Source organism: Geotrypetes seraphini, chromosome 10 (genome assembly GCF_902459505.1).
Source record: "Geotrypetes seraphini chromosome 10, aGeoSer1.1, whole genome shotgun sequence".
Classification (NCBI taxonomy): Eukaryota; Metazoa; Chordata; class Amphibia; order Gymnophiona; family Dermophiidae; genus Geotrypetes; species Geotrypetes seraphini.
Window position 1 is genome coordinate 15,816,698 of NC_047093.1, and position 26,221 is coordinate 15,842,918.

Below are 26,221 nucleotides of genomic sequence, written 5' to 3' on the forward strand. Positions count from 1 at the left end.
TTAAGTATTTCCCTGTCCCCGGAGGGTTAACAATCTAGTTTTGTACCTGAGGCAGTGGAGTATTAAGTGACTTGCTCCAACCTCATTTCAGTCATGTTTGCCAGAGACAGTCATAATTTATTAAAAAATAAAAACTCATGGGTTACTCCAAAGCAACAGCTATTGCCTGTTCATTACAATGTCAAAAACCAAAAACCCGAAGGAAGCCCTGCATCATTGTTTAAAAGGATTCTTTAGCATTGTACATTCAAATGTCAACCCATCAAAACCACTTTCCCTCTTAGCTTTACAGCACAAATGAATTTTTTTTTTTTAAATTCTTTATTCATTTTAAAACTTTCATCAAGTGTACAAAAATTTATAATCAATAAAATACATCTAAGCACTTGTGCATCTTATCATTATATCTTATAATTATAAATATAACCCTCCCCCTCCCACCCTCGAATCCCTCTACCGTATTTGCCGGCGTATAAGACGACTTTTCAGTACCTTAAAATCCTCCCCAAAGTCGGGGGTCGTCTTATACGCCGGGGTACTGTTTACATCACAGTTCTTCAACCGCCGGTCCGCAGAAAATTCCTGCCGGTCCGCACAGGACCGGCGAGATGGACCCGTTAAATTTTCTGCCCCGATGGTGTTTGCAGAAATCTTCTGTTCCTCCCAGCCTCGGGCGATCAAGACAGGCGGTCATTCCCTCTGTGAGTCTCGCCTATGCGGAAACAGGAAGTTGAAACAAAATAGGCGGGACTCAGAGAGGGAAGGTCCCGACGTTTGCAGCCTGTCTTGATCGCTGCCCCTGCTGAGTCGCCGAAGAGGGCCGCGGGGAAAGTGCAGGCAGAGAGAAGATGGTCAGCGTGCGCGGGGAGGTCAGCGTGTCGATTGGGGCCATCAGCAGCGTTTGTGCTGAGTCTGCCCACGTGCAGGATGCGGCGGGTAGGGGCCTCCAACTCGTCTTGGGCAGCTGGGCCTGCGGTGCAAAGCTGTTTTTGCCGGCTTGGGGGGGGGGGGTCGCGAATCGGAAGAAGGGGTAGTCTTATACGGCGAGTATATAACAAACTCTATATTTTAACTGTAAAAGTTGGGGGGTCGTCTTATACGCCCAGTCGTCTTATATGCCGGCAAACACGGTACTTATTTTATTTTCATATAATGGAAACCCACCCCCCACCTAACCCTAAATCTTACATAATTAATAGAAAAATATTAGAAAAATGGCATCAATCATGACAAAAGGACGTTAATGGCTCCCAAATTTTAATAAAATTTTTATAATTTCCATTCTGTATCGCTATTGATCTTTCCATTCTATATATGTGACAGACTGAATTCCACCAAAACTTAAAATTGAGCCTACTATGATCTTTCCAGTTATTAGTAATATGTTCAGGAATTTTCTTTTTTTTCACAAGTTCATAAATCTTTTTCAAGAATTGATTATCTTTTGGTTTCAAATTCATTGGAAAAACAGGTGATACAGCACAAATGAATTAATGCTGAGATTGAGATTTTTTTTAAAAAAAGGTTTTGCTTGTGGACGTCGCTGCTAGTTCTGGTTAATTTACTTCTTTTGCTCATGTGTGAACGTTTCACAGGCAGTCAGATACTCATAAGAACATAAGATTTGCCGCTGCTGGGTCAGACTAGTGGTCCATCGTGCCCAGCAGTCCGCTCACACAGTGGCCCTCTGGTCAAAGACCAGTGCCCCGAGTCCAGCCTTACCTGTATACGTTCCGGTTCAGCAGGAACTTGTCTAACTTTGTCTTGAATCCCTGGAGGGTGCTTTCCCTATAACAGCCTCTGGAAAAGCGTTCCAGTTTTCTACCACTCTCTGGGTGAAAAAGAACTTCCTTACATTTGTACGGAATCTATCCCCTTTCAATTTTAGAGAGTGCCCTCTCGTTCTCCCTACCTTGGAGAGAGTGAATAACCTGTCCTTATCTACTACGTCTATTCCCTTTAGTACCTTGAATGTTTCTATCATGTCCCGTCTCAATCTCCTCCGCTCAAGGGAGAAGAGGCCCAGTTTCTCTAATCTCTCGCTGTACGGCAACTCCTCCAGCCCCTTAACCATCTTAGTCGCTCTTCTCTGGACCCTTTTGAGTAGTACCGTGTCCTTCTTCATGTACGGCGACCAGTGCTGGACGCAGTACTCCAGGTGAGGGCGCACCATGGCCCCGTACAGCGCCATGATAACCTTCTCCGATCTGTTCGTGATCCCCTTCTTTATCATTCCTAGCATTCTGTTCGCCCTTTTTGCCGCCGCCACGCATTGCGCAGACGGTTTCATCGACTTATCGATCAGAACTTCCAAGTCTCTTTCCTGGTAGGTCTCTCCAAGTACCACCCCGGACATCCTGTATTCGTGCATGAAATTTTTGTTACCAACATGCATCACTTTACACCTATCCACGTTGATCCTCATCTGCCATGTCGATGCCCATTCCTCGAGCCTGATTATGTCACTTTGCAGATGTTCGCAATCCTTTCCTTTGGTGCTAACTGGCAATCTTGGAACTATGCTTCATGCTGATGGACAGAATTAATCAAATACGTATCTTTTTCTTTTTTTTTTTTAACACTAGGGCTCTTATTTGTGATGTTAATTTAGGGGCACTTTTACAAAACCACGTTAAGCATTAACGCACACTTTCAGGCTCTTTTACTAAAGCTTACGGACATTAGCACGCTAAATGCTGCGCATCCCATTTTATACCTGGGCCACCTGGCATTTAGAGCACATGCCAATGTCCGTTAGTACATTCTAAGATTTAGGGCTCCTTTTACAAAGCCGCATTAGCGGCTTTAGTGCGCGCGACTTTTAATCATGTGCTAAGCCCCGCGTTAGCCGAAAAACTACCGCTGCTCAAGAGGAGCGATAGCGGCTAGCGCAGCGCACGCTATTACACACGTTAAACCGCTAACGTGCCTTCGTAAAAGGAGCCCTTAGTAAAAAGCCTCTTAGAGTGGGGCAAAAAAGGCATTTTGTGGTACTTTGCCTATCGGCTCACATTGTGTGTTTTTGTTTGCAATTTTTTCAGGAAAGGGCATATCATGGGCAGATAATGGACGTGGACGTATTATCCAGTTAGCCCTTTCGCATTAGCACGTGCTAACTGGTTCACGCAGAATTAACCCGGCTCACACGGTTATTGCAAACATTAGCGCACGACTGCAAAGAAATAATTGAAAAATGTCTAACATGTTGCAGTGCTAGAAATGAGCTTAGCGTGCAGCAAAGTCCGATGTTAAAACGGTTTAAACCCACATTCTAACGCCCCTGGTACACAGGTGGTAGGGGCTATGGACCAAGGAAAGCCAAAGCTAGTAGCTCTGAATTTAATTTAGTAACTTACACGAACACTTCTTCTAGCTTCTGAATCTTCTTCTGAGTATTGCCTTTCGCTTGCTCCAGTTCACTCTGCAGTACGTGTATCTGTGATTTTAAGGAAACATTTCACAGTTTAGGAGATACCTGTAATAATAATAATTTTATTTCTTATATACCGCTGTACCGTGAAGTTCTAAGCGGTTTACAGTAGAAACAGAAGAAATGCAATAAGTAAGATTAATTAAGATGAAGAGAAAGTACTTAGAGTTCCCTGACTGTCCCAAAGGCTCACATTCTTGCTAAAGTACTTGAGAAAAATAAATTAGTTAGGTTATAAACAGAGTAGAAGAAGGTAGGAAAACAGTTCATAGGAAAATTAATTTTGAATACATTATACATTATATATTGTTCAAGTCGGAATACAAATTATAGGAGATTTGGACATTACCAAAAGAATTGCGTAATAAAGATTATCTAGATAAATTACATAACAGTGATTCATGTACATTACATGGTGTGGTAGAGGATTCAATTATGAAAATTACATATCAGGGAATCAGGTGATAAGAGAATATAGTGGAGAATATCAGTATATACGGTTTACAGATTGGAAGTTACCTAATAATGACATAAGAAGTTTATTGGATAGTGTGGAAAATGTTTATATAGGAATCAGAGTATGTATGATAGGAAAGGTTCTAAGAATTGATTAATGTGTTATTCTATCGAGGGAGAGCTTGTGCATAAAGGGAGGATATTAGTTGGTAATGACGTGTTTTCTGAATAGAAATGTTTTGATTTCTTTTCGAAATACTTTGATGTCTGTTGTATTGATTATTAGTTTGGTGATTGTGGGGTCAATTTTTGCTGCCTGTGTCGCTAGAAGGCTGTCGTATAGTTTCTTAAGACGGGTTCCATTATTAGGTGGGAAGGTGAATAGGTTTTGAGTTCTTCTTGATCTGGATGAGCGGTAGCGGTATAGGCGGTTGTTTAGGTAACAGGGGGCAGTTACTGTAGACTTACCATTCCAGTTCCATTTATTTCTTTAATATACTGCCCCTTTGAAAGGTATTAGACAGTTTACATTTACAACATATCAAGAAAAACATGATACAGTGGAACCTCGGTTTGCGAGTAACCCGGTTTGCGAGGGTTTTGCAAGACGAGCAAAACACTCAGCAAACTTTTGCCTCGCACACCGAGCATGTTCCGATATGCGAGCCCCTCCCCCCCTGCTCTAACCGGCATCGCACCCCCCGAACCGGCATCGTTCTCTCGAGAGCCAGAAGGCCTTGAGCATGCGCAGATGCTCAAGGCCCGGCCCAGGCAAGAGGCGGGAGCTTGCTTTCACTCTCACAACCAGCAGAAGGGGTAAGGAGCGTGTTTGAGAGGAAGGGCGGGCGGATGCCGCTTTCAGCACGGGGGTGCGATGCGGTTCTCACGAGGGGGGGGCATTCACGGGGGGGGGTTGCGATGCCAGTGCGATGCCGGTTAGAGCGGGGGTGAGGGGGTGATGGAGCAGCGCCGGTGGCCTCGGTTGGGGGGGGGTTGGTAAAACAAATCAAAGCGAGTTTCCATTCGTTCCTATGGGGAAACTCGCTTTGATATACGAGTAGCTTGATTTACGAGCATGCTTCTGGAACCAAGGTTCCACTGTATATACAAAATATTCAACTGGAAATTAACAATTAAAGAAATTTGCTGCCCTGTACAAATGTGCTAAAGTGTGTTAGGCACTCACTGGCATATTCTATATAGCCTGCCTTAAAGATAGGCAGCTACATCGGCGCACCTGATATTAGCGCCAAACTTAATTGAACAATAGGTTTAATCAGTGCTAATAACTGGCACTTAGGCCCAAATTCTGTAACCAGCGTCTAAAGCTAGGCACCTATTTCGGAGGCGCCCAACTAGGTAGGCGCCTATCTAAATTGAACGACAAGCTCGATTAAGCTTTTTAATCAGCACTGATTGAAACCTAGGCGCCTATCAAGAAAGCGCGATTCTGTAACAAAGCGCCTCTAAAAATTTAGGCGCTATGCATGTTAGGCGTGGGCGTGGCTGCATGTTAGGCGCTCAGCTAAGCGCCTAACTTTTAGTTGTGCCTAGAACCGGCCTATTTATTGGGCGCCTCCAAAATAGGTTCCGCTCAGCGTGATTCATTAATCAGCGCCCGATTTGACTTGAATCGCGCTGAACAGGGCCTAATTAGGCACCTAACTTTTGGGCGCTTCTTACAGAATTTGCCCTTTAATACCTCATAATCGCCACTAAATTCAAATTTATTATATCCCGCTATACCTTGACAGTTACAGCAAGATCTGCCAGACGCAGATGAATTACATATTAGATTAAATTAATTGCATGGCTGAAGTTCTTAAACAGATTTGTCAAAACGAATACATTCCGAATTATGTTATTTGTATGGCTGATCATACATGTAAGATTTCATCTGGTATGATAGTGAGTTCACAAATAGACCACTTAAGGTGATGTTCCACATACTGGCCTGGGAAGATAAATTGGCCTTAATTGAAATTTAGGCACGTAACTCGAAAATCGTGATTCTATAGAAAGTAGGCGCCCAGTCCAAAGCACCTATCTGAAAGTGGGCATGGTTAGGGGAAGATCATAGGTTTGTTTTTGAGTTAGGCACCTCTTTTTGAATTAGATGCAAGAATTTAGGTGAAGAAAACCCCGGCATAAACATGGCTGCACTAAGTATAATTTCATACAGTGCACATAACTTTTATAGAATCGCCTTTAGGGCTTGATTTGATATTTAGCACCCAAAAAAATTGGTGCGGACTATAATGGCACTTAGAGCGATTCTACAAGGTGTGTGTACCTTTTATAGATTTAAAAAAAAAACCTTTGACTCCCAACGAAGGATAACACCTGCAGTTTAAATTTAAAATTTAAAACATCCAAATAAGGGGATTTCAGTACGGGCTCAATTATCCCTTCGAATCACCAAAAGCCCCGGGCAGGTATTCATGGGTGACTAGCACCAGACCGAAGATCAAAATAAACCCTGCCCCATACATCATCTTTTCCCTTATTTCAAAACACTTTTCTGGTGCAGATGAAAAAGAACATAAGCCGTGCCTCTGCTGGGTCAGACCTGAGGTCCATCATGCCCAGCAGTCCGCTCACGTGGCGGCCCATCAGGTCCAGGATCTGTATACTAGAGCCCTGTATCTATCCCCTTCTATCCCCTTTTCCTTCAGAAAATTGTCCAATCCCTTCTTGAATTCCAATACCGTACCCTGTCCTATCACTCCCTCTGGAAGCGCGTTAAAGGTGTCCACCACCCGTTGGGTGAAGAACTTCCTAGCCTTGGTTCTGAATCTGTCCCCTATAAGAGCAGGGACAGTTATGCCTGGAAACTAATTGGCTTTAACAAGTTCTAATTAGCACAAATTAGCAATTGCGCAGACTGATCTACACCTTAGCCCAATGGCTCCCAAACCTATCCTGGGGACTCCCCAGCCAATCAGGTTTTCAAGATATCCATAATGAAGATTCATGAGAAAAATTTGCATGCAGGGGTGGCAGTGCATGCAAATCTCTCTCATGAATATTCATTGTGGATATCCTGAAAACCTCACAGGCTGTGGAGGCCCCAGGATAGGTTTGAGAATCACGGCCCAAGTCTATAAACAGCAAACCTCCAAAGGGGATTTCTTTTTAAAGATGCTTTCAAAAATTAAAATTCACCAATCAAATTTATTTTTGTAGATCTTTTGTTTTTTAAACATTTTTGTTTCTACTTTTAGCCCCTCCCTTTTATGTGACCCTTCATTGTTATCTATTAAAAAAATTTTAGAGTTCCACCCCCTCTCCCATTGTCTGTAAGTCTGTCTATTTTTTTAAATATGTGTGAAAATGTTCCTGTTACCCCTTTTTATATTTGTGATTCGCTTTGAAACTACATTATTAGCGTTTACATCAAATTTTAATAAACACGAAACATCGTTATATCAAAATTTAGGGCTCTTTTATGAAGCCACGGTAACGGCTTTAACGCGCTAACCCCCACGCTAGCCGAAAAACTACCGCCTGCTCAAGAGGAGGCGGTAGCGGCTAGCGCGGCCGGCAGTTTAGCGCACGCTATTACGTGCGTTAAACCGCTACCACGGCTTCATAAAAGGAGCCCTTAATCTTTTCCTTTCGTGTGTCCCGGATGACGGGACATTCCAAAAATGGTGTTGCCATCGTGGATAAGCAGTCTGTATGGACTAATAAAGAGCCAGGAACACAAAGTATTTGAATTTACAGACTTATGACTTATTTACATTATGTTTACAATAGCCGTAAATGATAACGGTGAATAATACAAAACTTTGCTAAAATAATTACGATTGGAACCAGCGTAACGTAAAATTTATTACGATAGGAAAAGGTTAATGTTCCCAAAAATTGACAAATGGGAAAGTATGTAAATCTGGTGTGAAATAGATTTAGGTTCAAACAAGGGCAAAAATGTCAAGATATTCAAACAATGAAGATCTGCTTGCTGTTCTATATTAGATCTATAAAACCAAATGAATGTGTCCTCTCTTCTTGTTATTTCATATTACATGAGAACCCATCCACCCCCTCAACAATCTGAAGCAAAAATAGAGAAATTCATTAGAGAATCTATCCACCATGAAATAGCAGAGATTTTGTGAGTGGCAGGCCACACTATACACTTCAGATCAGTGAGAAGGCTTCACTGGGCGCTCACCTCAGAATCTGCTGAGTGGAAGGACTAGGGAGAGAGCCCTCAGTGAGTTTGCTGAGCATGTAGTCTCTCCTTTTTGGCAGTGGCAGCAGGAGTGGAGGGCAGAAAGCCTTGCCACAAAATATAAGCCACAGGCCTGCAAATTACTGCAGCAGATCCACAGCTCATTGCAAAATGCCACCCTGCTTGTCAGTGCGTGAACAAGAACCAGCTCACGCACTGACAGGTAATATGACATTTAAATAAACAAAGAAAGTTGCAGGCAACAAAAAGCATTCCTCATTGCCTCCTCCCAAACTAATGCCCTGACAAAACACCTCCCCTATCTGGACCATCCTCTCTGCACTCGATGATTTTTTAAAAAGGCAACAACCTGACAAAGATGCAGCGAGACCCGGAAACCTGCAACAAGCACAATGCCAGCTGCGGAAACCCAGAGAGAACATCTAACCCAGCTCCACAGGGAGAACATTTTTAAACCTACAAGAGGCTTTTTCCATTCTATGGACTTTCACAACAAAATTCAAATTTCTGACCAACTGACTTTCCCGCAAAAATTCAAAATGGTGGACTGCCCTGTTCACAATCGGGTCAGCGAACTCACTGTTTACAAAGTCACACTGCAGACTTCAGAGCATACCCTGAAGAAAGCCACAGCATGATGGCAGAAATGTCGGTTTCTATCTGACAAAGACGCAGTGAGACCTGGAAACCTACAACAAGAACAACAACAAAAAAACTTTCCCTGGGTGTTTAGTGCATCCCTCACATCTCCCTCATCTTTCCCACCAATTATTAACAAATGATGTCTAGTGCATCTATCTGCCCGATCCCTCCCCCAAGCCTCCCTGAGGTGTACCTTAAAAGAGGCAGGAGCGAGGTCAACTTGCTCCTGCCTCGGTCATCGCCATCTTGAAAAATGGATGAGCACATTGCATCCTGGAATGTACTGCCATATAAGAGAATTTTTCCCTTATTGGGTGGTCTCCACCTAAATATCCTTTTGATTAACGCATTCTGCTAGGCTTTGCTTTCTTTAAAAAGATCTTTCAGACGCCTGACACAAGCATATCTGCCAAAAACACTGCCATATCAGATCATTCCTAAGGTTATGGTCACCTTTAGCCTCTCTCATATTTCTAACATAACAAATTTTTATTTATACACCGTGAAGTTCTATGCGGTTAACAGGAGCTAACTGAAGAGATCGTACCTAAGAGATAAGTATGCAATTACAAGTGACATAGGAAAAAACAAAGGACCATGGTAAGGTCGGAGTCAGGAACAAAGCAAGTGGAGAATGGAAGGAGAACTCAAGGGATGGGCAGAGGTAGGATCTCAGTACGGGTGTAGATATGGAGATCCAAGAGGGAGAGGGAGGTGAGGGGGAGCACATCATGTCTCATTCCAAGTGGCATCTTCTTCATTCGAGAAGCTGTCATACAGAGCCTCAAGACAGACGATGCTACTCTCTTCAGGACTAGCTGGGTTTTGTTTCTTCAGGTGCCAAGGGATCTATAGTGAATAGATGGCACGAAAGCCAGAAAAATGATTTCTATTACTGCCTCAAATGAGCTGATGTAACCCAGGATGGTAGGATTCACTAGATGTCCTTTGGGAAACAATTGCAGTGAAGGGATAGTAAATGGCCCTTGTGGGCTGGCATGGGAGACCTTAGGCCTCTTCTAGATATAAATTTGGAGTTCTTATTTCTGTTTCTGTTATTGTAGATTGTAAACCGCTGGATACTGAAAATGGTAGGTGGTATACCAAATGGTTTAATAAACAAACTAAATAAAAACCATCACCTTTTAGGAGGAAATTCATGTCTTTGGAACATATCTACCCTAATTCTTTCATATTTTGAAACTCCATAGTTATTTGGTTTGGACTTCTTTCCCTCTAAGCTTGATAAGGAAACGTATTCCAATTGTGTCACTGTGGCAGACTGAGGGATTTTCCCTCTCTGGGACTGCTGTTATGTCACTGGGCAGCAAAAGGACTACAGGTCCCAGAGTGCCCTGTACTGCTTGGCTCTGTGCCGAGTCAGAAGGGTCTCAGGGAGGAGTATTTCTGACCAGGCTTAACTCAGTTGGAGAGAGGTCCCAGGAGAAAGGAGAGGTCTGAGGTAGACACAATTTGGCCGAGGTAAGCACTGTGCCGTCGGCTTCATTGTCATGTCCACCATTACCCCCAAGTCCCTTTCTTGGGTACTCTCATTCAATAACATCCCTCCCATCGTATGGTTGTAACTCGGGTTTCTGTTTCCCACATGTAATACGTTGAGAAATGTAAAGTATTACATGTGGGAAACAGAAACCCGAGGTACAACCATACGATGGGAGGGATGTTATTGAATGAGAGTACCCAAGAAAGGGACTTGGGGGTAATGGTGGACATGACAATGAAGCCGATGGCACAGTGCGCAGCGGCCGCTAAGAAGGCAAATAGAATGCTAGGCATAATCAAGAAGGGTATTACAAGCAGAACGAAAGAAGTTATCCTGCCGTTGTATCGGGCGATGGTGCATCCGCATCTGGAGTACTGCATCCAATATTGGGCATGGCGTTACTCGAGAGGGTTCAGAGGAGAGCGACGCGTCTGATAAAGGGGATGGAAAACCTTTCATATGCTGAGAGATTGGAGAAACTGGGTCTCTTTTCCCTGGAGAAAAGGAGACTTAGAGGGGATATGATAGAGACGTACAAGATCATGAAGGGCATAGAGAGAGTGGAGAGGGATAGAAAGAGATAGAGAGAAAGGGAGAGAGACAGAAATAGAGAGAGAGAGAGACAGAGAGAGAAAGAAAGAGAGAGAGAAAGGGAGAGAGAGAAAGAGAAAGAGAGAGAGAGAGAGATAGAGAAAGATTGGAGAAACTGGGGCTCTTTTCCCTGGAGAAAAGGAGACTTAGAGGGGATATGATAGAGACGTATAAGATCATGAAGGGCATAGAGAGAGTAGAGAGGGACAGATTCTTCAAACTTTCAAAAAATAAAAGAACAAGAGGGCATTCGGAAAAGTTGAAAGGGGACAGGTTCAAAACAAATGCCAGGAAGTTCTTTCTTACCCAACGTGTGGTGGACACCTGGAATGCGCTTCCAGAGGGAGTAATAGGGCAGAGTACAGTATTGGGGTTCAAGAGGCAAACTAACCAGAATAAAAGTCTGTTTGTGTGTGGACCCTCCTAAAAATACAGGCCAGCCGGCCACTCCAGGTGGTCTGTTACAGTCATGTTCTAAGCAAGATGTCGGCCAAGCTGTGTTGAAGGCAACTCTCTGGAAACTGTGCTGCCGCTTTTCCTAGCTTATCAGTGCCAAGCAGGTGTTTTCTCTGCTAGTAAAACCATTTAGCCTAACCGATTCCTGATTTAATAGATTAGCCACTTCATCAAACAGTGACATCTAGGTTTATTACCTATTATTTGTTTGATGTTGAAGGCTCTTAATGACAGGGAACAGTCGCTGCAAATCTATACAAGCTATTAGATCATTCTTATGTGTTTAACTGATGCTGCCAATTTCCTTCACTTGAACGATCGGCCACAGCACCCTCCTCGCGCTTTCATCGGCCTCTTTCAATAACAGAATTCAGATGCATTTTTATGTCGCAGTGGTGGTGACTCTATACACACCTGAACTGTTTTCGTGTTATAAAGGCAGCTCTTCAAAATAACTTACCAGGATGTCTTCAGCAGGTTTGCTTTTGAAGATTTATTGGCTGGTAATTTAACAGGTGGACTAGATTAATTTTTAGAGGCTCTAAATAAAGGAAGATAAAATCAACTAGAAAGAAGAAAGCACTGCAGGCATTACCATGTATTTATCAAGAGTCGTTCAGATTTACCGGGGACCTGGTTTCATGAGCGTGATTTATTTCTTAATACAGACAAGTAGTCAGTCCTCTGGATATGTAGAAAGCAGTATCCACTTTTAAAATCAAAAATGATTACACTGGGGGGGTTCATTGTGATTCAGAGCTAAAATTGGAGAAACAACTTAATGGGGTAGTTAAATCGTGCTATTTTCAACTGCGTTAACAGTCGCCAGTTACAATCTCTCCTGACAACAGAGAATTTGGCTAAGTTAATCTTTGCATTTGGAATTTGTCGATTCGACGACTGGAATGTATTGTACGTTGGCCTTCCAGAGGTCGATCTTAAAAGGCTTCAGTTAAGCCCAAGCACAGCGGCAAGATTCATTACGTTCAAGACGAAGACGGATCACGTTTTGAAAGATTTGCATCGGCTTCCAGTTCAGGAAAGGATAGCTTTCAAATGACTGTGTCTTGTTTTCAAAGCATTTTGGTTTCGACAGCCAGCTGATCTCAGGGAGACGTTGAAGGAATTCAATCGGGGTCAGGTGTTACCATCTTCTCAATACAGCTTGTTCGAGCTTCCTTCATTACAGAGTAATCACTTGACAGCCAATAGGAAAAGGGCCCATTTTTGCGCCATTGGTAATTTCTGATCCATTAGGAAGTCTCACTTTTCGAAAGATGATGAAAACCTGGCTTTTTTCTTCAGTATTTAATACTACCAATCATTAACCTTTTCCTATCGTAATAAATTTTACGTTACGCTGGTTCCAATCGTAATTATTTTAGCAAAGTTTTGTATTATTCACCGTTATCATTTGCGGCTATTGTAAACATAATGTAAATAAGTCATAAGTCTGTAAAGTCAAATATTTTGTGTTCCTGTCGTGTACTGTATGTCCCATGCCATGGGACATACGATGGCAACAACATTTTTGGAATGTTCCGTCAGCCGGGACACACGATAGGAAAAGGTTAGTGTTTGAGGCTTGTGCAGATGAGGATGGAGCTTAGGCATTGGCGGAATGAGGCATTATGACATCACAATCTGAGCTCTAGAATGTTGCTACTTAGGATTTTAAAGTGTTTGAGGCTTGTGCAGATGAGGATGGAGCTTAGGCATTGGTGGAATGAGGCATTATGACATCATAATCTGAGCTCTAGAATGTTGTTACTCAGGATTTTAAAGTGTTTGAGGCTTGTGTATATGAGGACGGAGCTTAGGCATTGTTGGAATGAGGCATTATGACATCACAATCTGAGCTCCAGAATGTTGCTACTTAGGATTTTAAAGTGTCTGAGGCTTGTGTATATGAGGACGGAGCTTAGGCATTGGTGGAATGAGGCATTATGACATCACAGTCTGAGCTCTAGAATGTTGCTACTTAGGATTTTAACCTTTTCCTATCGTAATAAATTTTACGTTACGCTGGTTCCAATCGTAAATATTTTAGCAAAGTTTTGTATTATTCACCGTTATCATTTACGGCTATTGTAAACATAATGTAAATAAGTCATAAGTCTGTAAATTGAAATATTTTGTGTTCCTGTCGTGTACTGTATGTCCCATGCCATGGGACATACGATGGCAACGACATTTTTGGAATGTCCTGTAAGCTGGGAACCACGATAGGAAAAGGTTAAGGGCTCCTTTTACTAAGGTGCGCTAGCGTTTTTAGCGCGCGTTAACCCCGCGCTACAGGCCAAAAACTAACGCCAGCTCAACGGTGGCATTAGAGCCTAGCGCGTGCTGCATTGCCGCACGCGCTAGACGCTAATGCCACCATTGAGCTGGCGTTAGTTTTTGGCCTGCAGCACGGGGCAATATAGCACGCGCTAAAAACGCTAGCGCAGCTTAGTAAAGGGAGCCCTAAGTCTTATTTGTATTTGTTTTTTCTTTACCATTGATCGTATGTGAATTTTGTTCTAAGAGAATGAGTGATTGTAAACCGCTCTCAAATCTTGTGTAAAGGGCGGTATATAATGTATAAGAATCGAATCACTGAAGCTTTGATCATTTTGCCTTACAGGACTGCGTTGATGCCCAATTATCTTAAAGTAGGCAAACACTGGAATATTTTTTAAATGATTACCCAGGCCTACCTGTCCTTTTAAGGGCAATTTGACTGAGCTTACAGCAGCCCTTCCTCTTGTTTTTCCCTTAATTGTTTTCTTTAACTTTGCCTAATGTAGTTCTTGCCTTTTACCCTATGTTCTTATTTGTCTGTGTTTTTAATAGTTTTTAAAAGTTTTTATAGTTATAGTTTGGTGACGTAGTGACACTTCAAACTTTTATTTTAGCTAAAGTTTGTCCTTTCTTTTTACAAATTTGAACACCGCCTAGAAGACTGATTGGGCGGTATAAGTCATTTTAAATCTAATCTAATCTAATCCTTAGGTTTGTATACCGCATCATCTCCACGTTCGTTGAGCTCGACGCGGTTTACAGTAGGAGAAATAGGAAGGAACTACAACAGAGGGTTAGAGGTAGAAGTGTGAAGAAAATTTAGAGGACTTGGGATGCCAAGATATAAGAGTTTCTTTGATTCCTAAATTGGAGGGAGACTTACATTTTTTGAGAAAAGCCAGGTTTTCAGATGTTTGCGGAAAACTTGGAGAGAGCTCAAGTTCCGAAGAGGGGAGGTAATGTTGTTCCAGAGCTCAGTGATTTTGAAGTGGAGGGAGGTCCCTAGCTTTCCTGTGTGGGAAATGCCTTTTAGCGAGGGGAAGGATAGTTTTAATTTCTGGGAGGATCTGGTGGTATTAGGGTTATATAAACTTGAAACTTTAAATAATAGTTAAAAATGTCAATTTCTTTAAAGTGTTACCATTAATTGTTTGGTTGGGGGGGAGAATTGTTTTTGACAACTGAAGAGTTTCCCTTTTTTGGACCTGTATCGGCATTCATGGACAGACTTTTTTATCTTGATACTTGATTCCTACTTGAGAGGGGAAGGGCTATTAGAATTCTGGTTAAAAACTTGTTTAATTGATAAAAATTTGCATTTGCTTATGTTATATCTAGTTTAATCCCATGCTCTCATTGTTCTCTTTGTTATTGTAATTATCTCATAATTCTTTCTTTTGAGCTTGTATTTTTTGATTAAGATTTCAATAAAGCTCTCTAAAAAAAATTTTTTTTTAAAAGTGTTAATGAGTACATTTAAGGATTATAAGAACATAAGAATTGCCATACTGGGACAGACCAAAAGGTCCATCAAGACCAGTATCCTGTTTCCAACAGTGGCAAACTCTGGTCCCAAGTACCTAGTTAGATCCCAAGTAGTAAAACAGATTTTATGCTGCTTTTAGAAATAAGCAGTGGATTTCCCCAAGCCATGTCAATAATGGCCTATGGACTTATCTTTTAGGAAATTATCCAAACCTTTTTTAAACCCTGCTAAGCTAACTGATTTCACCACATTCTCTGGCAATGAATTCCAGAGTTTAATTTCACGTTGTGTGAAGAAATATTTTTTCAGATCTGTTTTAAATCTACTACTTTGTACCTTCATCACATGCCCTCTAGTCCTACTATTTTTGGAAAGAGGGAAGAAGCGATCCACATCTACCCTTTCCGCTCCTATCAGTACTTTATAGACCTCCATCATATCCCCCCTGAGCCTTCTCTTTTCCAAGCTGAAGAGCCCCAGCCGCTTTAGTCTTTCCTCATACAGAATAAGAAACGTTTGTTTTCTACTCAGAAAGCTGACGGCAAACTCAAGCACCTGCCGCGCTGCTGATTTCAAGAGTGCCAGAGCGGTGGCACGTGCTTTGCAATTTCAGTTGCACTTTCCCATAAGGACCAGAAGTACTGCATGATGGCTAGAAAGCTAAACTGTAAAACCTGAGAATGTCACTTTGATTCTCAGTAGAGTTTAAGCTTTCTGAAGTAGGAAGAGCTACCCATTTTCCTGTAAGTTTTGAAATTTGTACTATGGGGCAGGTGTGTACGGAGATATCAGGACTAGAGGTTTGCACGGGAACGGGGATTGCGGGAATCCCCCCCTAACCCATGGGACTCCCACAGAGACCCTCCTCTGGCCCACGGGACTCCCACGGGGACCCCCCTCTAGCCAACGGGACTCCCACGGGGATGGAAGGCTTTGGAAGCAGGGTTCATCCATATAATATAATGGACACATCAGCCTTAGTAAAAGAGGGGGTTTATAAGTTAATTACCTGAACAGAAAACAAAAAAAGGGTTCCACCAAAGAGATTCCACAAGGAAAACAGCAAAAGAAACTGTGGAATTGATGATCCTGTCAGAAGTAATTGCTGCTTTTTATGGGGACGGGTGGGGACGGAGAGGATCCTTGCGGGGATGGGCGGGGATGGGTGGGATTTCTGTCCCCGTGCAACTCTCTAGTCAGGACCCGCGTTTTTGTTTTCGATCCAGTCTGAGCCCAGAAGATATCAAGTCTTCCTCCTAAAGAAGTAAGTCATGAGAAACGCAATCGGACTTGAGGGAGCGATTTTGGCATTTTTATGATTGCACATATTTCTGTTTTTTCATCATGTTTTTTGGTATTGGACATTTGATTTGACACAAACATTATCCCGGCAGCGTTTCATTCAATAACGGCTCACCATACGCCCGTCAGCCTGGATGAAAGTTTGGAAGGTGATCAGCTGATCATTTGAAAGATAAGCGTTTCAACCTTATCTTTAAGATTTCTTGGAATGTTCTCAAGAAGTATATTTACTAGCCATGGATGCCAACATCAGACGATTGGTAGGCAGGTGGGTGCCGTGAAGTTCTGATTAACACCAGCAGCTGGAGTGAGGTGGCTGTTTTCTGACTGAGCATATTTAATATATATTTATAGCCTTATTTTTAACATTGCACACACAGACATTTTTCATTTGGCATATTTTGAAATTTGTAATACCACGCATACTGTTTACTTCAATTCCTAGCCAATGTTGTCTGCAGAGAACATTATGGCTGTAAGTCCTCTACATGGAAAGGAAGGAAAGCAAACAAATGTGGGAAGAACTTATTATGAAAGAAAACAATAAAATGTTGCAATGAATTCATGAATTAAACATCTCTCTTTCTATCACTTTGATCTACTAGAACAAAGGGACATAAGTGAGGAAGAAGTACTAATCTAATGCATTTGAAGAGGGTAATTTTCGAACGTTGTGTCTTCGCATGCATTTTTACAAGCCCATGTTGCAAGAGTCACGTAGACACAGACTTGACTTTACAAAATACTCAGGGGAAGATTCTCAAATGTTTGCGGTAAAATCCGTCGGGCAGCTGTCTCGGACGCTACTGTAACGAGTCATTCTTTTAAAAACGTGCATGCAAATGAGGTTCGCTAAATTTGCATATGCCGATCGCATGTAATAGCGATTGGCACATGTGCAGAATAAACACGTGCATAAAAAAGAGACCCCAAATCGAAGATCGGCAGGAGGGATGCATGACCACATCCACCTGTCACCGACGGCAAGCAACCCCCCCCAAGCAGCCATAAGAACATAAGAATTTGTCGCTGATGGGTCAGACCAGTGGTCCATCGCGCCCAGCAGTCCGCTCACGCGGCGGCCCCCAAGTCAAAGACCAGTGCCCTAACCGAGACCAGTCCTACCTGTGTTCGTTCTGGTTCAGCAGGAACATGTCCAACCCTGTCTTGAATCCTGGCGCCATGCAACATCCCCCCAACACCCCCCTCCCCCCAGCCTTTTGAGAGATGCCCATTCCCTCCCACCTCCATGCAACCCCCTGGCAGCGGGAGAGATGCCCACTCCCTCCCGACGCCGTCATGTCCCTAACAATCTCCCATGCCTCCAACAACCTACCACCCCCTTACCTTTTGTACAAAGTCTGGCTAGAGAGATGCCTACCCCTCCAGCCAGCAGGCCCACCTTTTCAAAATGGCGGGCTTTCCCCTCCCCAGTGCATCCTGGGATGCGCCGGAAAGGGGCCTAGGGCTCTGATTGGCTCAGGTTGCTTAAGGCCCCTCCTCTTTCCCTTTCTAGAAAGAAAAAGTAACTCCTTTCACACCTTTCCATTCAATCAGTCCTCACTGGCACTGCATCTGTTAGATCCCAAACAATAGCCTCAGTCTTTTTTTTTTTTTTTTTTCCAACCAAACTAAACATTAAGCAGATTTGCAAAATCTGCTGAACAACATATGCAGCTAATCAGACTATAACTGCTTTTCTCCCAAAAATTAAACCCTATTATAGATTAACTAGCAACAAATAAAACGTCACTGCTGTATTTCCGCTAACACGATACAGCAAAAATATCTTCCATCTTAGATACTTATTAAGACTTACATGGCTTGGCAAAATAAACAGCATCTTCCATTTTTCTATAAAATTATTTGTGATAGATGTCATTTGCCTATTATCATGTTTATCTAGGCATCCCAAAGAATAGTGCAAAACACTGCAGTTCGCTTGATCTTCGGATTGAGGAAAAACGACCACATTAGCCCTTACTACAGAAGGTTGCACTGGTTACCAATGGAAGCGCGAGTACTGTTCAAGTTTGCCTGTATTTGTTACAAGCAGGTCTGGAGATTAGTGCCTTCTTACCTACAACCACATTTCATACTACACAATCCCACACGACCAACCAGAAACCAAAACATATTTACATATTCAAAAATCACAGGATGCAAATACAGATCCTTTTTGGACAGATCCTTCATGTTCCAGGCAAACAAACAGCAGTCCTGGCTGGGCAATTACATCAATGGAGCCAGACTGACCTACGGCGCATTCCGGAAATCAATCAAAACCGTACTGTTTGATAAATTCATCTCCTAAACAGAAGCCTCACCACTTACAATGTTAGTTTTCCCTCTGTTAATCTCGGTGTAATATGCTGTCCTTTTATCTACTTCTTATGTAATAAGTTGTACCCTCACTTCTTGCATTCTGTAATTCGCTGATTATCCAGCCTTCTTCGATGTGAGCCGCCTAGAAGTCATTCGACTGTGGCGGTATAGAAGAATAAAGTTATTATTATGTTATAAATACCTTTTCACATGGCTAAATTCTCATTCTTGTGGATTTAAATAACCATCTTCTACTTATATTTTATTAATACAGAACCAAATCTTTTCCAGAGAAGGGGAAAGGGTAGAACCAGCGGGCATGAATTGAGATTGTGGGGTGGTAGACTCCAGAGTAATGTTAGGATATTCTTTTTCCCGGAAAGGATGGTGGATGCCTGGAATGCCTTCCTTAGAGAGGTGGTGCAGAGCAAAACGGGGATTGAATTTAAAAAAAAAAAAAAAACCAACTTTGGACGAACACAGAGGATCTCTAATCAGAAAGTGAAGGGTAAAAATTGAAGAACTAGGGCCGATTTACACGGTCCATGTCCTGTATATGGATAATCAGCTTAGGATGGGCTGGGAAGGGCTTTGGGACTTCCAGTAATTTGAGATGGTTTAGATCAGGGCTGCCCAAGTCCAGTCCTCGAGATCTACTGGCAGGCCAGGTTTTCAGGATATCCACAATGAATATGCATGAGAGAGATTTGCATACCAAGAAGGCAGTGCAGGCAAATCTTTCTCATGCATACTCATTGTGGATATCCTGAAAACCTGGCCTGCCAGTAGATCTCGAGGACTGGACTTGGGCAGCCCTGGTTTAGATAGGCTGGAGGGAGCTTCAACGGCAACTCCAGTAGTTTGAATCTAAAAACTATATCGGGCAGACTTCTACAGTATATAGTCCAGAAATATAAGACAATTTAATCATACATTTCTAATGCAGACTGGATGGAGCATTCAGGTCTTTCTCTGCCGTCATTTGTAAATCTCAACAAGAACGGTTCAATTTCAAAGTGTAGGTAATAATCTATATAGCTGAAAGCTGCCTTTGTAACATTACCTTTTTTTCCTGAGCACGCTCTAGATGAAGAATCTGCTGCTGAAATTTATTTTCTTGATCCTACAAAAAGACATGTTATTTCTATTAGCCGCACCTTTTCTAAACACACTGAATATAATCCACATCAGTATTCAAGTCTGATCAATTTCAAATCCAGCCAGTCTATTGTATTTGCTCCAAGCAAATCTTTCGTTTTGCCCAACACTTCAGAGAAATCGTGCTAGTGACTAGGGTGTGCAGTTTTGTTTCATTTCAGGTGTAAATTTTAAAAATATGCAATAAAATGAAGCAACATGTTTAAATTCAATGGAACAAAAATAAAATCAAGTAAAATTAAAGGTAGTAAAAGTTTTCCCCCTACACATGCAGACATATAGGAAATTTGTCCAGCGAAGATCATGTACAAAATGTAACTGGAAATCAACAAAACGCCTGTGGAACAGAAGATGGGATGTACCAGTTCGTAGTTTAAGAAGCGTCCAAATAAATAAATAAAAAATCCACTACAGCCACAAATGACCCGAAGGACAGAAACCAAATAATGTATACAATAAAAATGACCCAAAATAGGCTGTGTTTCGGCAAAATAAAAATGCTTTCCTCAGGGATCTTCTATAGCAGTGGACCCAACCCTGTCCTGGAGGACCCCCGGGCCAATCAGGTTTTCAGGCTAGCCCTAATGAAAATGCATGAGAGAGATTTGCATGTAATGGACATGGCAGGCATGCAAATCTGCTCCATGCATATTCATTAGGGCTAGCCTGCTGGTCCTTGGCTGTCTTAAATATAAAAACATAAAAGTCAAAAAAAAGGGGCTATGGAACAAGCAAATGGATGACACACTGTCCACTTGAGACAAAACGTTCTGTAATGACTGCCTCAGGAAGGTACGAATGAACACAGAACAACTACGGTTGACGTCTGCTTACAAGTTCTAAACATGGGCCAACCTCCTTTCGTGTAGTCCTATGGGATATCAGAGAGATCATTTGCAAATGCAACAAAATATAGCCCAATCAGATGCAGGATGTGAGATGCCGGAATATGTAACTCATGTCACAGCAGATAATGTAAATAGCTCTCTAGTACCCTGTCCCTCTCTATCTTCTTAGCCCTCTCCCATATCCCTTCATTGTAGTTCCTTTTCCTCTTAACTTCTGTAAACCGTGCCGAGCTCTGCGCTTGCGGAGATGGTGCGGTATACAAACCTAAGGTTTAGTTTAGTCTTCTTTACACTTCTAGAAACACTGGCTTCCAAAAGGATAGCAAAGAGGAAATGGGTTTTAACTCAAGGAGATTCTGTTTCAGGTGAAGAAATTAACTTTTTCTTATGGACAGGCAGTTTCCTCCCACTCCTTTGATATTTCAGCTAAATAAAAGCAGATTCTGATTGAGGGGAATTACAACATAATGACCACAAGGAGTATTGTCCCAGTTTTTTAACCCTCCCCATTTTATAGAACGCGCAGCCAATGGCATCAACTCCACGCACGTGCTGCCTTAGTCTGGAAATCACTGATGCTGGACAGGTCAGACTCCTTCTTCTGGTGCTGGTGAACATTATGGCCCACGCTCAGGAACTAAAGTCAGATCCCCTGCATACAGAAACCTTTAGAACGACCCTGGAAATCCTGCTGTTAATCCTACAATAAAAGCCATGAGATCCTCTTTCAAAAACAAGCACTGAGATAGTCTGCTTCCCAGTTACTCCTCCTGTTCACGAAGAGGAGGATGGTTTTACTTTTGGCTTTGCAAATGATCCCCTGGATTCCAGGTAGGTTGCCCAAAGTTGGGTATGGAAAATTGGGTACAAATCGCATATCCATGCACGAACAAATTAGTTAATGAGTCATTAACAATCAATAATCCGTATTGACTGACACATTTGGGTTTGTGTGCAGATTTGTCCTGCCCCTGGTCTATAAAATGTGCACCAATATTTTATATCGGGCAATTCCAAAGGAGGCGTGGCCATAGGAGGGGCAGGGTCTGGGTCAGGGGGCATTCCCAGAAATTAGATACGATGTTATGGAATATTTATTTATTTTCAGTTCTTGTCCTACCCAGGAGCTCAGAACGGGTCACAGTAGTGCATTCACAGTGTTTGGGGTACAGGAGCAGCGGCACATCCTATATTGTAGGGTAGAAACAATACAATCTTAACGTTTTAGAGGTAATGCGCAATGTGCAGCAGCCGCGAAGAAGGCAAACAGAATGTTGGGTATTATTAAAAATGGTATTTCAACCAGAACAAAAGAAGTCATCCTGCTGTTGTATCGGGCAATGGTGCGCCCGCACCTGGAGTACTGTGTTCAGTATTGGTCACTGTACCTTAAGAAGGATATGGCAATACTTGAGAGGGTCCAGAGGAGAGCGACACGAATGATTAAGGGCATGGAAAACCTTTCATACACTGAAAGATTGGAGAGGCGGGAGCTCTTCTCCCTGGAAAAGCGGAGACTCAGAGGAGACATGATAGAAACCTACAAGATCATGAAGGGCATAGAGAAAGTAGAGAGAGATAGATTCTTCAAATTTTCAAAACATAAAAGAACAAGAGGGCATTCGGAAAAATTGGAAGGGGATATTTCAAAACAAATGCTAGGAAGTTTTTCTTTACTCAGCGGGTGGTGGACACCTGGAATGCGCTTCCAGAGGACGTAATAGGGCAGAGTACGGTACTGGGGTTTAAGAAAGGATTGGACAATTTCCTGTTGGAAAAGGGGATAGAGGGGTATAGATAGAGGATTACTGCACAGGTCCTGGACCTGTTGGGCCGCCGCGTGAGCGGACTGCTGGGCACGATGGACCTCAGGTCTGACCCGGCAGAGGCATTGCTTATGTTCTTATGTGCGTATAGTGGACTGCTGGGATGGGAGAGGACATTTACAGTATAAGGGTAAAGCATCGGGTGTATACAGTACTCCCACAAAATTTACGGGAGTTCCATTCCAGGAACACCTGCCAATGTCAAAAAAACGTGAATACAGTTTTTCAGCTGATCGAAGGCATGAGAAGGCAGCTGGGGTGCCGGCAGGTGCTTAAATTGTACTTACGAAGCCGGCCACATTTTCCAACCGCCTCTTCCTGGTACTAAAGTCAGGGTTACACCAATCGGGAGCTGTTTTCATATGCCAGATAGCGTGTCAAAGCAGCTCCTGATTGATGTAACCATGACTTTAGTACCAGGAAGAGGCGGTCGGAAACTACTGCAAAATTACTGAGTCCGTGATTTGCGAACCGCAAATTCACGGGAGTTTACTGTACATCAAATGTTGCAGGGGGAGGGTTGGGCTGAGCACACACTCTTGGCTGGGGGCATTGGGTTTGAAGCAAGGATGCTCGGGCAGTAGTGGAGGTAGCCATGGTATTTAATCCTGACTGGACTTACGTCATGTCATGTACTCGGTTGATAGCATCGAGGCCAGGTCCATGAGTTTAGGCCAATGGCTATAGGGGGAGAGGGAATGTCCGTATTGGACTGACGTGAGGAGGATAGAAGGCATTCGTAGCGATCAGCACCTTGTTCCTGGTAGTGTGCTATTGGGTTAGCGTTAGGGTTTATTCCCTAAGGTTTCAGTGCAGGAGTCCCATGATTTGGGAGCAAGATGGTTTTTACTGCTCTTTGGAAAGATAGTAGGTCTTCTAAAGCTCGAATGTCTGGGGGGAGCTAGAATGGTGACATTTACAGGCTCAACTGTCATCAGCTGCATGCCAGCATGTACACCAGATTTCAGCAGGTGTAAGTGTGACGGCCAAAGCAAGACGCAAGATCCACAATAAACTAGTATTCTATATATAGATTCTATATATACAGTACATATAGTATTCTATATAAAGAGTGCTCTGCTGCCCCTCAATATCTCTTTTCGCTTCTCTCGCCTTATACACTTCCCAGAGAACTCCGTACCTCAGATAAGCCGCTCTTAGCTATACCCTTCTCCTTCACTGCCAATTCCAGACTTCGTTCCTTTCATCTCGCTGCCCCCTATGCCTGGAATAAATCACCTGAGTTTGTCCTCCAAGCCCCTTCCCTTCCCTTGTTTAAAAGAAGACTGAAAACCCACCTTTTTGATATAGTTTCAATCCTTAACCCGACTCCTCTGCCCTCCAACCCAACCAGCTGATTAACCGTTCCCCTTAATTGTATCCATGACATCTTGTTTGTCTGTCTTGCCTGTTTAGATTGTAAGCTCTTTCGAACAGGGACTATTTTCTTACTCTTTGTGACTCTGTACAGCGCTGCGTGCGTCTGGTAGCCCTATAGAAATAATTCATATTAGTAGTAGTAGTGTGAAGAGTTTCAGTCTTTGGGAAGCAGAGCTGAGATTGTGACATCATAATGCCTCATTCTACCAATAAGAGCCAACCTCGTCAGTGATGTCACAATGGCTTAATTGCCCTTACTCCCCTCTGCCCTCCAACCCAGCCAGCAGATTAACCGTTCCCTTTAACTGTATCCATGACATCCTGTTTGTCTGTCTTGCCTGTTTAGACTGTAAGCTCTTTCGAGCAGGGACTGTTTTCTTACTCTTTGTGACTCTGTACAGTGCTGCGGAGTCTGGCAGCGCTATAGAAATAATGAATAGTAGTAGTGCCCTTTGCAGAACATACTAGTTTAGTGTGGATCTTCCAAGTGCCTAACTCCTAGTCTTCTTTGCCTACCATATTAGCATTACCACTGTGCAGTGGTTGGGACATACTATAGAAGGAAGCTATCACAAATGTGCACAATTTAGCCAGAGATTATATTAGGGCAGGGCAGAGCAACTTTTTCAACAAGTGTAGAGCCCTGCTTGCTAAGCTGGACAAGCCCCCCTCAGGAAACGGGAGCCCTTCAGGACAGAGCCTCTCCTAATAAATCCAAAGTGTGCTGAGCAAGGAGAGCTCCCTCGCATAAATCACGGGAAAGAGGTTGAAAGGACTTTCCTTGCGAAAGGAATTCAGGCCTCACCCTCAGCTGTTGCAGTCTTTGATGATCTGTTTCTTGTAGCTTCTGTTTTAATTGGGCAGCACACTGTTCCAGTTCTTCAATCACATTAGATGCCTGAAGGGAATGAAGAAAGACAGGATGTTTGTATTATTTAAACAGTATGGGGTTCTCTTTCCTAAAGCTTGATTTTAGCATTTTAGCAACTTCTTTCACTCGTATTGGGGCAATTCTCCCACCACCTGAATGAACTGTGAAGAATATCTTACATTTCTATTATAATATCTACAAAAAAGCCCTCAGGTTTCACGATACCCTCCTTTGACTGTAGTCTTCACCTTTGCACACGTGCCAGGCAGCCTAACTCAAACGTGAAGTGTTTTTCGAAACACGGGCCCAAAGTGGACTATATTTTGGGGATACAAACTGTTTATTAACAACTAAAGCTCCATCATTCCTAGAAAGGTACATTATTCCATATATTCCTACTAGAAGTTTGAGATCAGAGACAAAAACCTTCTAGTAATTCCACCACTTAGTATAATACATATAAGACAAGATACGATCTTTGCGGTTACAGCGCCCAGAATATGGAACTCCTTACCATCATTTATTAAGGAAGAAAAATCACTAAGTAAATTTAAAGGACTGTTAAAATGCTGGTTGTACAAGGATGCTTTTGAGACCTAATTATCGGAGTCTCTTTTGATCCCATTCTCTGCATAAACTCACATGTCCTCTGTCTTAGCTCATTGGTTGCCGGTAGAATATAGAATCACATACAAAATTCTTTTACTAACCTTTAAAACTAGACAAAATAGTCAACCAGAATTATCAATAATCTTCTTATTCCCTATAGTTCTAAGACTCTAAGATCTTCTTCCAAAAATCTTTTATCTATTCCATCTCTGAAGTTTATCAACACAATGAGGTCTACTATTTTCACTGTCAGCGCTCCATCTCTTTGGAATAATATTCCGGTCCACTTACGGGAAGAATCAACTCTTCACCATTTTAAGACGAATTTAAAAACATTTCTTTTTCTTGATGCTTTCAAGATCTAAATGCCCTTTTTAGGGCTACATATAGTCTTATTCTACTTTTAAACACCCTCCCTTTTGTTTTTTCCCTATATGTTCTCTCTTTTTACTTGATAAATTGTAGTTCTACCCTTCTTCCCTTTTTTGTTTCTGTTTGTTTTTATATTGTTTTTAAATGTTTTTAATAATGATTATTGTTTTAAAGGATGTATAGTTATTCCATATTTTTTTTAAAATAATGTTCACCGCCTAGAAGGCCGATTGGGCAGTATATAAAATTTTTTAATAAACTTGAGAAATTTTATTTTAAAAAAGTTCTTAATTTTCTTTTCAATTTTTTTCACCCTCCTTTTGTACTTTCCTTTCATGTGTCCTTTACTAAGCTTATTGTAGTTCTCCCTACTTCCCTTATGTATCAGCATGTCATGTTCGTGTGTTTCTGTTGTAGTTAATAATTAAGACCCTGTTTTTAATTGTAAATCGCTTTGAATCAATGATATTGCGATACATCAAAA

The 26,221-nt window shown here is 42.3% G+C and overlaps 1 protein-coding gene across 9 annotated transcripts in view; it reads right to left on the reverse strand.

Moving 5' to 3' along the window:
• The window catches only part of CEP112 (centrosomal protein 112), a 729,616-nt gene that overhangs the window by 455,128 nt on the left and 248,267 nt on the right, over nucleotides 1-26,221 (reverse strand). For all 9 annotated transcript variants that reach the window (XM_033961733.1, XM_033961732.1, XM_033961731.1 and 6 more), the window contains 3 exons: nucleotides 24,691-24,783; nucleotides 19,737-19,796; nucleotides 3,357-3,436 (listed from right to left, as the gene is read on the reverse strand). In XM_033961733.1, the coding sequence (XP_033817624.1) occupies nucleotides 3,357-3,436; nucleotides 19,737-19,796; nucleotides 24,691-24,783 (233 nt within the window). The remainder of the gene's footprint in view (nucleotides 1-3,356; nucleotides 3,437-19,736; nucleotides 19,797-24,690; nucleotides 24,784-26,221) is intronic.